Source organism: Lampris incognitus, chromosome 1 (genome assembly GCF_029633865.1).
Source record: "Lampris incognitus isolate fLamInc1 chromosome 1, fLamInc1.hap2, whole genome shotgun sequence".
Classification (NCBI taxonomy): domain Eukaryota; kingdom Metazoa; phylum Chordata; class Actinopteri; order Lampriformes; family Lampridae; genus Lampris; species Lampris incognitus.
In genome coordinates this window covers 14,787,365-14,800,013 of record NC_079211.1, presented here as the reverse complement: position 1 = coordinate 14,800,013, position 12,649 = coordinate 14,787,365, and the positions used below count along the sequence as shown (strand labels likewise).

Sequence of the window (12,649 nt, the reverse complement as noted above, 5' to 3'; positions counted from 1 at the left end):
TGTAAGTCAGTGTAGTGGTAACAGTGAGTCAGTTTGGGGCGGCTGTTGTTGCTTAGGTCGGTGGGGTGGGGTGGGGTGGGGTGGGGTAGGGAAAGGTTGAAAAGAGAGAGAGGGTAAGAGAATGAGAGGATGAGAGTAAAGGTAGTCAGAAAGGGGGTCTGGGGGCGTACGCTGTCCGTGGGCCATGGCTGTCACCAGGGCCTCAGTCTCAGCCTTTCATCCCACTTAATGCTGGATGCGTCTGACAGACTGGATCTGGGGGGTCTGGCAGTGAGATCCCCAGTTCTTCCAGTGCTGGTAGTCTCCGCTGTGTCTCTCACACTCCATGATGTACTGCTGGCCTCTGTATCCAGGGTACTGGTAGCATACAAAGCTGTGGGGAGAACATAGGGACATGAAGCCCGCATGAGTTAATTCAGCTTGTCATCTAAAGCTGCTGTGAGGAGTCTTTCATCGATTATTTATCAATCCCACTTTGTGACCGACTTTATCAAATGAGACCATCAGTGAGAAGATTGGTTGTTGCCCTGTAATGATTCTCAGTACTTGTCTTCAGGTCAGATTCAGAAATGCCGATGGAGTGATTTATAGGATACATAGCCACTAATGCTGGGTGATAATCCGAGGGAATTTTACACAGTATCTATATCAGAATCAACTTTATTGGCCAAGCGTGCCTATGCACATGAGGAATCTGACTCCACTACACAGCAGCTTCCAGCATTTGCAGACATCGCTCACAAAAAAGAAAACAATAGAACAAGAACTAAATGGAACAACACCAGGACGTTGGAAGCGAGCATGTATGCACAACCGGTATATATAGGGATATAGCACGACTACTATAGTCTTGTTATTGTTGAATAATCAACAACCTGTGGCCATATATTATAAATTATTGCTTATATTGCCCGTACACGATACCATATACCATGCCTTGACTCCACAACCCATCATGCCATATACAATGTTATATACTCCCACTATATTACACTGTTATCTTATGTACCAGAAGTATACACCATATATTTACCTACCATCCACCTCACTGCTACATGCTATATTATATACCTATGTTACAACCACAACAGCAATAGTTTGTAACCAAATAACTAAACTAAATATCGTGATGTAATATGTCATGATATTTGCTTAAGAAGAAACCAACTGAAGTTCCTCACTTTAGATTGTTTGGTAATGTTAAGTACAATATCAAACCAAAACTAGTTTTCCAATAATATTCCCTTAAATATTTCAGACCTCATTTTGTGAGAAATGCTGGATAATAGATTCTCATCGTCAGTAATTTAGACAACAGAATTGTGTATCACAATATTACTATCCAAATTTCATCCCGATACAGTACCATCGAAAGGTGTTAAACGATAATATTCTGTTGCTGCCCAGCCTTAACAGCCCAATTAGAGATGCATCACCACATGTTTTGCAAACACTTGGTTTTCCGAAACATCGCTACAGCCTCTCACTCCTCTCTTCAAGACAAAGGCACAGCCTACCAGAGGGTGACTGCTGGCCTTTGCAGCAAGAGGCAACGCTCATGCCAAATATAACTGTTCTTCCATGAAACACTTATCGCTTCTGTCCACAGAGGGGCGCAGCATCACTAAGTTACAGAGATGGATGAGCCCTTTTTTTTACTAGCATGTATAATTTTTAATTCCCACATGCCAACAAGAAAATTTTGATGACACAACTTTGCTATGAATATGAATTGGCACCAGCTGTTACTGGTGTGACCATACTCACTGAAACACCATTACAGTTGGTGTCTACTATTGAGCTCTGTTTGCACTTGACAACATTATTTGCCCTTTTTTCTGACTTGTAGCAATGTACATCTACTTTGTACTTTGATTTTCCTATTCCCCGCCTCCTGATGCCTCTTGACATGCAGTCTTGGCTGTGATACGATTACCGTGTAGCACTCTGTGATGCTAGCTGATGACATCTGCTGATTGCTGACTCTCGTGTGAGTCACTTTGGATAAAAGCGTCTGCTAAATTTGTAAATGTGAAGTGCAAATGTAACACGGAACTGTCACTTACGCGCCACACTGCACATGCATGGAGCCCACTTCAGGCATCAACCAGCCCATGGCCTGCAGAGAGGGGTAGTCGTCGCACACCTCCACGCTGCGGCCCATGAAGTTCTCCTTCTCAAAGATGATCATACGGCTGCTCTGGTGGGACTGGAGGGTGGAAGGAGAGGTGATGCATCAGACAAACACACGCAGACAGACGCAGTCACTCAGAAATAGTAAATGAAGCTCCTCGGAAACTGTTTTGAGAGATCGACTGAGCAACCTGTGTAATGGAGCCGTGCTACGAATAGTATTTCATTCGCGTTCTCTCGCTTTATCTCACTCTCACACGCCCACAGCGGTCCGGGAAAACTCACGGCACAGTAGATGGGGCGCAGGGACATGAGGCGCTCCACGTGGTAGGAGAGAGAGCCGCTGTAGGCATCCCAGTGGGGGTACTCGCCTCTCTCCAGGATGAACTGCTGGCCCTGGAAGTCATGGTGCTCGAAACCCACCCAGCTTTACAGAGAAAGGGGAGGAAGGGAGAGCAGAAAGAAAGAAAAAGAAAGAAATGGTTGAAAGTGTGAGGGGGTACGTATGTCCACAGATCACCATGTATCAGTTTATATCATTTAATTTTTGAGAAACTGTTCCCAAACACAATATCCACCATTTAAGAAGAGATGACAGCTCTTTAACCAAAATGACAGCTAGCACCAACATAACCATAAGCAATATTACTTACTGATGGATAGCACATAATTTTAAGTCCTTTGTTAGGTGAATCATCAATCAATCAAAGTATCACTAGTAATTACTAAAATAGTGATTCAGTGAGACAAAATATGTGTGTTGCGGTACTGTTGTCGAAGTGAACCCCTATTTATATTTAGTGACTTTGTACTTTTGCTGACCTAAATGTTGGCGCTAGTTTCATTCTGTCATCACATCGCCATAAACGGCAGGCAATTTGTGAGACTTACGCTCCGCTTTCCACCCTGATAGAGCGGATGTTGTCCAGGCCGCACTCCTGGATGTTGCAGCACTCGGAGGTGAACTCCAGACACTTGCCCTGGAAGTGCTCCTGCTCGAACACAGTCACCTGAGGACATGAGACGTGCCGGGGATGAGAAAACAAAAGGAGGAGAGCGTGAGTAGACAGAAAGAATTGTCTTTACGTCCTAGCATTAAGCAGGGGACACACAGATCAGACAAACGTTAACCATGGTGTAGAAGTTATTCCATGGGCTCCTCCATATTTTGGACCGATATTTAATGTGTTGGAAGCAGGTGTGTATAGTTATGTGTGTGCATGTGTGCGTTTTCACCTTGAAGAAAGGAGCCACGCCCATTCCCGAGTTGACCAGAGGCTGGATCATCGGGGACCTTGTGGTTCTGTACATCTTTACTCCTGAGGTAGCAAGAGAAGAAAGAGGTGAGGAAGGAGATAAGATGGTGTAGGGGATGAAACAGTGTCAGAGAATAGGAGAAATATCCTTTAAAAAGTCCGTCTGTCCATAGATCCACAGTGTCCAGCACTACTCTCCCAAGTCATATTCTGTCAACAGTCTTCACCTGAATAACTAAAATGGCGTCTCGTTCAACCAGTTTTCCCAGTATAAACAAAATAGGCTATTGACTCATCCTAAAAGTCCATTACAATGCCAGCCGTAAGAGGAAGGCCGCATGGCACTGGGAGTATTAAGCGTCATTCAAGGAGCCTTGAGAAGTTTTAAACATCTACAAGGAAATGTACAGAGGCGCAGTAGGGGTTTATCTAACAACATATTATTAAATGGTTGGAAAAAACCATTGATATCTCACTGAAACAGTAAACTGAAATCAAAACAGGTTAATTCTACAAACAGTCAATGTGATTTGCGGGTGGGTCAAAAGGTGCACTGAAAGTGTCAACTGCGCCTTTTTTGCCACTTCTATGGCGCACTGCGGGCAGTAGATTATGTGATTAGCGGCAAAAGAAACAAAAAAAGTGTTGTTCGCTGTGCTCTCCGTCGACGCTCCAAAATTTGAGACGAGTTCGGTCTGACGGGGTTTAAAACAATGTAAAAACAACTGTGTGCACCCCGTAACGAGTGCACCAGACGCTTCCGGTGCGTTTCCGCCTTTCAGCATTTGTGTTGATTTTTTTTTTTTTTTTTAATTTTGCGGAAATCGATGGAGGCCACCGCCATCCGACCGGCTGCGCCTACCTCGGGTTAAATGCGCAAAACCGGAGCCTTACCTATGGATCGGGGCTTAATTCGAAGAGGTCGGGAGTGGTACGCGCCTAACGCCTGTGTCGCGTAGAGCTTTGGGAGAACCTGGCGCTCCAGTTTTATACCGCTGGCTGGCCTGCGCGTGTTCCTGCTCTCTCTCTATGGCCCTGTCCTGCACCCGCCACCCACTCCCCGACCCCCCGACCCCACCCACCACCAGCAGCAGCAAGCTCAGCATATCCCATACAGCGTCGTTCCTCTTTGGGCGCTCACTGCCCGACGGGCATGTTTTCTGCGGGGAACAATAGCGCTCTGGTATGTTCGCGCACCGGTCAGCAGTCCGGCGTGTGCGCAGGCACAATGGGACTGGATCGGGATGGGGAATGTGGAGATTAGCGGCGGCACAGGGAGGCGCCGTTAAGGGACGGATGAGTTATGACACGATACGGAACGTGTGCAGTGGTCTCGGTTTTCCTCGTTTCACACATAACGGAATCGTCGTCACCAAACACTCGTGCGCGTACGCCATTCATGTGCTGTTAGGCTGTTAACTGAGGCACGGGTGTGCACGTGCATACACACATGCACATACAGGTGTTGAGGGTTACATAGGTTATGAGGTTACATACTTTATATATATCTCTATCAAAGAATTCAATTAATCAAGATTTTTTTTAATTTTATGGACAAAATTATCGATCAGAATAATCACTTATCAAAGTGATCGTCAGCATCATAAGCGATCAAAATTATGATGAAGAATCAGAGCGTTGGCATCAAATTTCATGTTATTCAATCCATATCTGGATTAAAGTCATGAGTCTCACTGTTCCATAGTATTAAGTAATTTCTATCCATGTGAAAGTGATCAATAATATAATATAATCATATCATAATATAATCAATTATAATATATCTGTGGGGATAATTTCCCCACAGGGATCAATAAAGTATCTCAAAATTTTAAAAAAGCATATGTGACACTGTTATTAGGTAAATATTAAAAAAACTGAAGGAAATAATTTCGCTGTCAAGGTTTTAAAATCATCTATTGGTGTAGTGAAATTAATGATAGATGAGACTCAAGGCCTCGCAGGCTACTACTTCAACTTCAACTTTCAACTTTATGTCACACAAAAATGAAAAGAAGCTACCACAAGAAGCCTAGCCAACTAATCATTATGAGATGGCTGCCACAATTAATACCCCTCTTCCATCATAGCCCTGACCCATCATAACTGATTATATGTTAATTGAGATTTGTCTATCCATCAACTAAAAGTTGAATGGTTTTCTAAAATCTGAAGTCAGGTACCTATGTACTTTTATTATTCTTCAGGGCTCCAAGATGCCTATAGTTGACATAGAAATATACCTGCTAATGCGAATGTAAATATATTCTCTAAAGCATTTGTCTCATTGACTAATTTGTTGTTGCCACAAAGTTTTTCCCTAAACTATCACTCCTCTCTCTAAGTCTAATAAGTGGGAAGACAGATAACTTCCTCCTATTCCCAACATCAAATCTCTCCCCTCCCTCCTGAGCGTCCCGTCCCTCTCTGATGATGCGGGGCTTCTATTGTCTCGTGTCTCTGACCTCAGCAGGTTTGTTTCTCTTTGCCTAATCCCGCTCCGGCAGGCGCCAGCGTATAAAAGCCAGGGGCGCACTCCGAGCCACACACACTCTCTGAGTGAGGCTCGGCGCACGCATCGTACACACATACAGGTAAGATACACACGCATGCACATGTGGGTATGCACAGATGCAAACTAACATCAAGTGGTAGTACTAGTGGCCTATTAAACATTTCATGGCATGGACTGATTAAACAGTTGAGTTGGCTTCTCATGCCTCTCCGTCATTGTCCATCTCTATGTACTTTTCATTGAGGTGGAGGTAGCCCAGTCACACACTGATTTAATGTGTCACATAAATTCGCCTCTCTCTCATTCTTTGTCTTTCTCTTTCTCCGTACAGTAATCATGTCCAGTGGAGATAAGTCCAAGGCTGCTTCCCAAACCGACGGGAAGGCTGCCCAGAGCAAGAAGTCTGAGATGGGACTGACATCCTACAAGGTGGGTGGCTCTCCCATGGGACCCCTGCTCCTGTGTCCAAAAACGACTTAGTGAGAATGAGTTTAGTTCAGTCTGGTTGAGTCAGAGGTGATAGAAACTGAACATGGAGCAAAGCTGTGACAATACACTGGCTTTAAGTGAGCTACATCCTTATATTCTGCGATACAGTGGAGCATGGCCTTGACGCACCGGCTAATTTTGTGCTCTTTCCCTGCTAGATGTACGTCTACGACCAGGAGAACTTCCAGGGTCGCATGGTCGAGATTAGCAACGAGTGCATGAACGTGTGTGAGATGGGCATTGACCGTGTACGCTCCCTGCGCGTCGAGTGCGGACCGTAAGTCAACCACAACACTATCTATGGGCTGAGCTGCTAAAACGTTCATCATTAGAGTACACATAAAATATATTGTGTTCACAGATGTAAGGCTCTGTTGCGTTACATGAAAGCTCTAATTGCTGCTGTAGAAGTGTCAACGCCGTGTGTGGTTGATAGATAGATCACTTCCCCACATTACCTTGAGGTAGCACAGTTCGATCTATAGCATGGTGACCTGTCTCCTCTCATTTTCCTGCTTTTCCCTTAGCTTTGTGGGCTTTGAGCAGATGAACTTCTGTGGTGAGATGTACATCCTGGAGAAGGGAGAGTACCCTCGCTGGGACTCCTGGAGCAACTCCCAGAAGAACGACTACCTGCTGTCCTTCAGGCCCGTCAAGATGGTAAGACCCCATAGTATATCCTCTCCAAATCTCTCGCCGCCCTCCATCTATCTCTTCTATGTCTTTCTTTAATACATTTGTTGGTGAATTGTTTTACATCCCTATCTAAAACATAATCATCAGACAAAAAGGGCTATCTCACTCCCCGACTGTCTGATCCTAGTCCTTCCAGCCCCCTCACAGACCCCCTGGGTTTCTCTGTGTGTTTCCCACAGGACCCCGAGAAGCACAAGATCTGCCTGTTCGAGGTGGGAGAGTTCAAGGGCCGCAAGATGGAGATTATGGACGATGATGTTCCCAGCCTGTTCTCCTATGGCTTCACTGATAGGGTGGGCAGCATCATGGTCAGCTGTGGAACGTAAGTGCCCTTTACCATAAATGCAAAGTATCCATTGGGGGAGATTAGGACCCGTAGATCACAAGCCTCTGAGAAACATTTTATAGACAGCTAAAAAGCATTCAAGAGGGGGTCTGCTGGCAGAGAACACAGGATTTACAACTCCTGGATAAGTTGACATAACTATAATGATAAACAGAATCAAACACGAAACCAGAATAAGTAAAGTGCAAGTGGACACACACACACACACGCAATAAAATCTTTGCTGTTGTCACTCATTCGCTGTTTCCTCTGTTTTCACTACAGCTGGGTGGGATACCAGTTCCCTGGATACCGTGGTAGCCAGTACCTGCTGGAGAAGGGCGACTACAGACACTTCAACGAGTACGGCGCCCGCCATCCTCAGCTGCAGTCCGTGAGGCGTATCCGTGACATGCAGTGGCACCAGCAGGGCTGCTACACCATGGCCAGCAAGTGAGGCCCGGTGAGGGAGAGAAAGAGAAAGAGTGGAAGCGAGGGAGAGGGGCGGAGGAAGAAGGAAAGGGGGAGAGATGTTTGAGGCCTAAAGGGTCTACGATCACAGCGCAGGGAAGGGGTGTGGATGTCAGCCCGCCCCTAATCTAATGGAACACCTCAATGGAAGGAGCAGCTGGACCGGAAAAGAAAAAAAAAATAAAACATCAAACAACTCTTCACTCCTCTATGTCTCTACTCTTCTCTTTCTCCCCTATGGTCTGACCTTTGCTTCCAACCAATTCTTTATCTTTTTTTTTGTTCCCCTCCTCTCCTTTCACCTGCAGTCCTTCGCAGCACCCAATAGGGAAGGAAACATCACTTGCTGTTTTACATGATTCTCAGCTCAGGGTATGATGCATAATGGGAAACTGAGTTTCTAAGAACCCCTTGACTTCTACTGTCTAACCCTGTGCAGTGCACACCCTCTCTGCTGTACAGAATCCTGGCCAAGTTTTCAATAAAAAGGAAAATCTTGATTTCAAAGATCTGGTCTTTGCATTGTTACTTACCAAAGTGGCAGAAAGGGGAGGAAAGATGCTCACAGTTCGCCTGAAAATCACCAGCAGAGGAAGAGATATTTGATATTTATCAGAAAATTTAGTAGTCATGAGTTAACCAAATAAAAAGTCTTGAGTTATCTTAATTAGGACTACTAGTCACTATGAAGGGCCAGAAAATTAGGATAACATCTAAATAGTCATACTCTTTGCTGCTGTCCCTCAATTTCCTCTGTCAGCAAAGCAGTCATTGCTAACACACTGCAATTTCGCTATAATGATTTCATCTATGACACAAATCTATGAAAAATAGCTTAATTATAGTAGTTGTCACCAAACTTCTCACAGCTATTGTCAGAATACACCAATGTAGTGATTGGTTTGTGGTCTGTAAGATAACAGAGTATACAGAGAGTAATTCTCCCACAGCATGATAGTCTACTTTGAATTAAAGCTGTAAACGCATGCAAGTCAACTCATAACCATTGTATTTCCAACAATATGCCTAAATGTTATCACCATAGAATCTTGTTTGTATATGTTGTAACAGCCACTTTTAATCACACCAATTTGAGTCAGCTTGGAGTCAAATCAGGTAGAATGTGCGTCCTTTGTTTTCCTATAAACCGTCTTGTGCCATTCGGCATCACATTGGGCAGAGTTTTTTGAGTGCATGATTTTTGCACAAAGCTCAGAATGTGGGTGTATGAAGTTAATTTTATGTTTCACTTTTATGTTTCTGATAGAACACAGTGTATCTTCCATGGTAATGTTACATCTGAATTCTCTGCAGTGAAATATGCTGTACCCCGGGGCTCCTTTGTTGAGCTTCTGCTATCTCCTTTTACATCTTTCCTCTTGGCCGAATTATACGAAGCTATGGAATAAATATCCACTGCTATGCTAATGATACTCAGCTCTATGTACCCGTCAAGTCAGACAGTCCAGGTATGCTTGTCTGCAGTGTGATGACCCCTGCCCTTCCTTGCCAGTCTATCTTTTCTTAGCTGTTTTGCAGAGACCCGATGGGTGGAGCGGGGGATCGTCAGCACCAACTGGAAGCACCTGGGCCCAGTGCTCCCAAGCTTTTAAAACAGGCGGTTCCCCAGTTGATGTTAGCTGATGAGCTATTTACGACTTATTTGTATTTAGTGGAGACTGTGTTAAAAATAAATTTAGTTCCTCCCGGATTTGTTGTCTCCCCTCTGTCATGGCTTGTTAAACTGGCCTATGACAAATTGGGGGCTTGTCCGCTTGTTATAGTGATCAAAGTCTGCTTTTGGGCTTGTCCTTATAGAGTGGCAGTATTCGGGGCTTGAAATTTAACCTTTCCCCCCCCCCAGTGTCCCGCAACTGTCCAGCACTCTACTTTGAACTGTCTAAGAATTAACCATTGTTCCAAATAGAAGTTTCTTTCATTCTGTATAATAAATATGGTTTAATAACTGTTTCAGTAAACTCGCATCACTCCATTGACTCACTCTGGTGGTCCACCATGGAGGTTCTGCTAGTTTATGTGTTTTAGAACGCAGCTGCCATGAAACAACCAGAAAATAACGTTTTATTTCTCTCATTCACCACTTGTTCTCGCTACCGCCTCTCCCTCTCTTCATCCCTCTCTAGCTCCCAGAATTGTCCCAGACACTGTATCTATGTGTCCCAGGTGCTATTTTTGTCCCTGTGACAATGGGACATTCTTAATTGTGAGCGGTGGAGGTATTCCGCTGTTTGTTTGTTTTTGTTTTTTTCTCTTTCTGAGTAGGGATCTCCGGTCGGTCTTTTGCCAGGACCCGATTGCTTATTTGTTTGAGGAGCGCTTTTTGCACAAGTGTTAATTGATCTTTGCAAGCACTACTTTTGTGGGAGTTGTTGCCCTTGCTGTTCTTTCTTTTGGAGGGGGTCGGTTGTCTGTTTTGTCTTCTGATTATTTTGTGGGGAGAGTAAGGCTATTATTCTGCTGCTGACCTCGGGTTGTGCCAGTATTTGGAACTATGGGAAGGCATGTGTTGGTTGCATATATTTGTTTTGGCATTTTCCCCTGGTAGGATCAGTGGCGTTTCCCCTTTGGGATCCGTCGGTTGTAACCTGTAGTGTTTCCTTGAACGTGGTTAGCAGCAGTTGTCTCAGGGGCACACCCATGGGGCTTGTGGGGTTGCCAGTTCCCTGGTCATCTCTTAAACCCATACAGCTCTAGTGCATAAGTACCCGGCATCACTAATCCCATGTAGACTAGGGTTGAGTAAATTAGTTTAGGGGTTATGTAGTTAGAGGGGAAAGTTCCAGTTTTGTGAGGTATGGCTGTTTGCCTCATTTTATATACTACACCTGTGCAGTCAACACTGCTATCTCCTCGGTTCATTTGTGTAACCCAGTTGTTGTAGTTATGGCCTCAATCTCAGATTTTGTTAATTTTCCAATTTCCAACCAGGTGTGGGAAGATGGCGGCACAAATTCACGTTTGCAGCGGCCTCACCCAGTAACGGTGTGGGAAGATGGCGGCATGAATTCACGTTTGTGGCAACCTCACGGTCCATGCAGTGTCTTTGTCCACGTCTGCGTCTAAATTTGTGTAAGTTTGTCTTCGCTTGATGACTGTGAGCTGGTGCTGGATATCGGCTGGGAGAGCTTGGTCTGCGGCATTCTGTGGGCCCAGGGACCACGGCCCTGCCTGGAGTTGTGGCCGAATAGGTAACACCGAGGGCGGTCTGACAGTACACCGAAGCGAGACAGGCTAAGCTAACTGCTAGCCCATGCAGACCGGCAGTTCCGATAACACCGCGGGCCGTCTGGCGGCGGCCTCACCTAACATTGACTGTTTTTAGTGTCGTTGTGTGAAGTGTGTCGATGGTGTCTGGTTGGGATACCTACCGTTGGGTCGGCTGAGGGAGCTTGGTCTGTTGCATCCTGTAGACCCAAGAACCGCGGCCCTGACCGGAGCCTCAAACGAAGAGGAAACACCGAGGGTGGTCTGACAGGACGCGGAAGCAGGGCAGGCTAAGCTAACTCCTAGCCTATGCAGGCTGGCAGTTCCGACAGTCATCCTGGCTGGCGTTTGTTCTCATGGATAGTTAATTTTAAAAAAAATTATTTTTTTTTAGGTTATTTTGGGTATATGTGTTCTTTTAGTTCTTGTCGTTTTTGGATATGTGTTTTTGTCTTTGTGTTGCACAGCTGTGGGCTGGGGAAAATGTTGTTTCATTGATTCTGATTCCGATCATGGGGGTTGTTAGAGAACAGCTGTTGAAAAAAGCTGAACATTATGAGGTTGATGTTGGTGGTTGTTGATGTTGGTGGCCTAGGCCACCCAAAGCTTGCAACTTAACTCTGAAAAAACTAAGATGCTGGTATCAGCCCTGAAAGACAAAGTCCCCTTTATGACCAAGTAAGAGTGTCTCTTGACAAATGTGTGATCTCCCAAAGTTCCACAGCTAAAAATCTTGGTGTTATTTTTGATCAATCCCTATCTTTTGAATTTCACATGTGAGAATCGCCAAGAACCCCTTTTCCACCTACGAAACATTGGTAAAAGTTGGTCTTTTCTGTCCATGGCTGATGGTGAGATGCTGATCCTTGCTTTTGTTTCGTTCAGATTAGATTACAGTGTCCTTTTTTTCCGACCTGCCACATTCTAGCACTTAAGACTTTCAGCTGGTTCAAAATGCTGCCGCTAGAATATTAACTAAAACGAAAAAGTTTGACCATATCGTACAGATTCTAGCATGGGCACAGGAAGAAGGGATGCCGAGGGTGCTGCAGCACCCCTCATTGACAAGGGCTGGAACAAACGTGTAAATTGTTGGCTGTTTTACCATAACTAATAGACTATCTGAACATTTGTTTCAAATTTTGAACCGTTGGGTACCGTTCCCTTGGTTACAGTCCCACCCTCCCAGAGATTTATGCCATTGTTTACGCTGTTGTCATTTAAAATTGCTTTTATTTTATCCGTGACTAATTCTGATTCACGCTCATTCTCTCGTCTTCTTTCTCCCTCTGTGTCAATGCTGTCAGTCCCCCTCTTGTGTGCATGTGAAGTCTATTCTTGATGGTACATTATAATTCTGTTATTTTTGTGTATTTTGGGCATTCGACACCTGCTGCATGTCCGTCCGTCGTGGAAGAGGGATCCCTCCTCTGTTACTCTTCCTGAGGTTTCTCCCATATTTTTCCCAGATTATGTTTTCTTGCGGCGTTTTTCCTCATTTGGGTCCAAGGAAAGAGGGAGTTGTATGTCGTTTATTGC

At 44.8% G+C, this 12,649-nt stretch overlaps 2 protein-coding genes across 2 annotated transcripts; one reads left to right on the top strand and one right to left on the bottom strand.

Moving 5' to 3' along the window:
- Positions 1 to 225: 225 nt before the first annotated feature.
- On the bottom strand, positions 226 to 3,444 carry cryba1l1 (crystallin, beta A1, like 1). The gene is made up of 5 exons (XM_056289906.1): positions 3,370 to 3,444; positions 3,025 to 3,143; positions 2,419 to 2,560; positions 2,067 to 2,209; positions 226 to 373 (listed from the first exon to the last, which is right to left on the bottom strand). The coding sequence occupies exons 1-5, from the start codon at positions 3,442 to 3,444 to the stop codon at positions 226 to 228; spliced, it is 627 nt and encodes a 208-aa protein (XP_056145881.1).
- Positions 3,445 to 5,879: 2,435 nt separating this feature from the next.
- crybb1l1 (crystallin, beta B1, like 1) lies at positions 5,880 to 8,348 on the top strand. Its single transcript, XM_056282530.1, has 6 exons — positions 5,880 to 5,983; positions 6,236 to 6,333; positions 6,552 to 6,670; positions 6,921 to 7,053; positions 7,269 to 7,411; positions 7,700 to 8,348. The coding sequence occupies exons 2-6, from the start codon at positions 6,241 to 6,243 to the stop codon at positions 7,869 to 7,871; spliced, it is 660 nt and encodes a 219-aa protein (XP_056138505.1). The 5' UTR covers positions 5,880 to 5,983; positions 6,236 to 6,240; the 3' UTR covers positions 7,872 to 8,348.
- The last annotated feature ends 4,301 nt before the right edge of the window (positions 8,349 to 12,649 follow it).

Coding starts and splice junctions, on each gene's coding strand:
- cryba1l1 (XM_056289906.1), bottom strand. CDS start 3,444: ATGTACAGAACCACAAGGTCCCCGATGATCCAGCCTCTGGTCAACTCG. Junction 3,144..3,369: donor GCGTGGCTCCTTTCTTCAAG/GTGAAAACGCAC, acceptor TCATGTCCTCAG/GTGACTGTGTTCGAGCAGGA. Junction 2,210..2,418: donor TGCGCCCCATCTACTGTGCC/GTGAGTTTTCCC, acceptor TCCACCCTCCAG/TCCCACCAGAGCAGCCGTAT.
- crybb1l1 (XM_056282530.1), top strand. CDS start 6,241: ATGTCCAGTGGAGATAAGTCCAAGGCTGCTTCCCAAACCGACGGGAAG. Junction 6,334..6,551: donor TGGGACTGACATCCTACAAG/GTGGGTGGCTCT, acceptor TTTCCCTGCTAG/ATGTACGTCTACGACCAGGA. Junction 7,412..7,699: donor ATCATGGTCAGCTGTGGAAC/GTAAGTGCCCTT, acceptor TTTTCACTACAG/CTGGGTGGGATACCAGTTCC.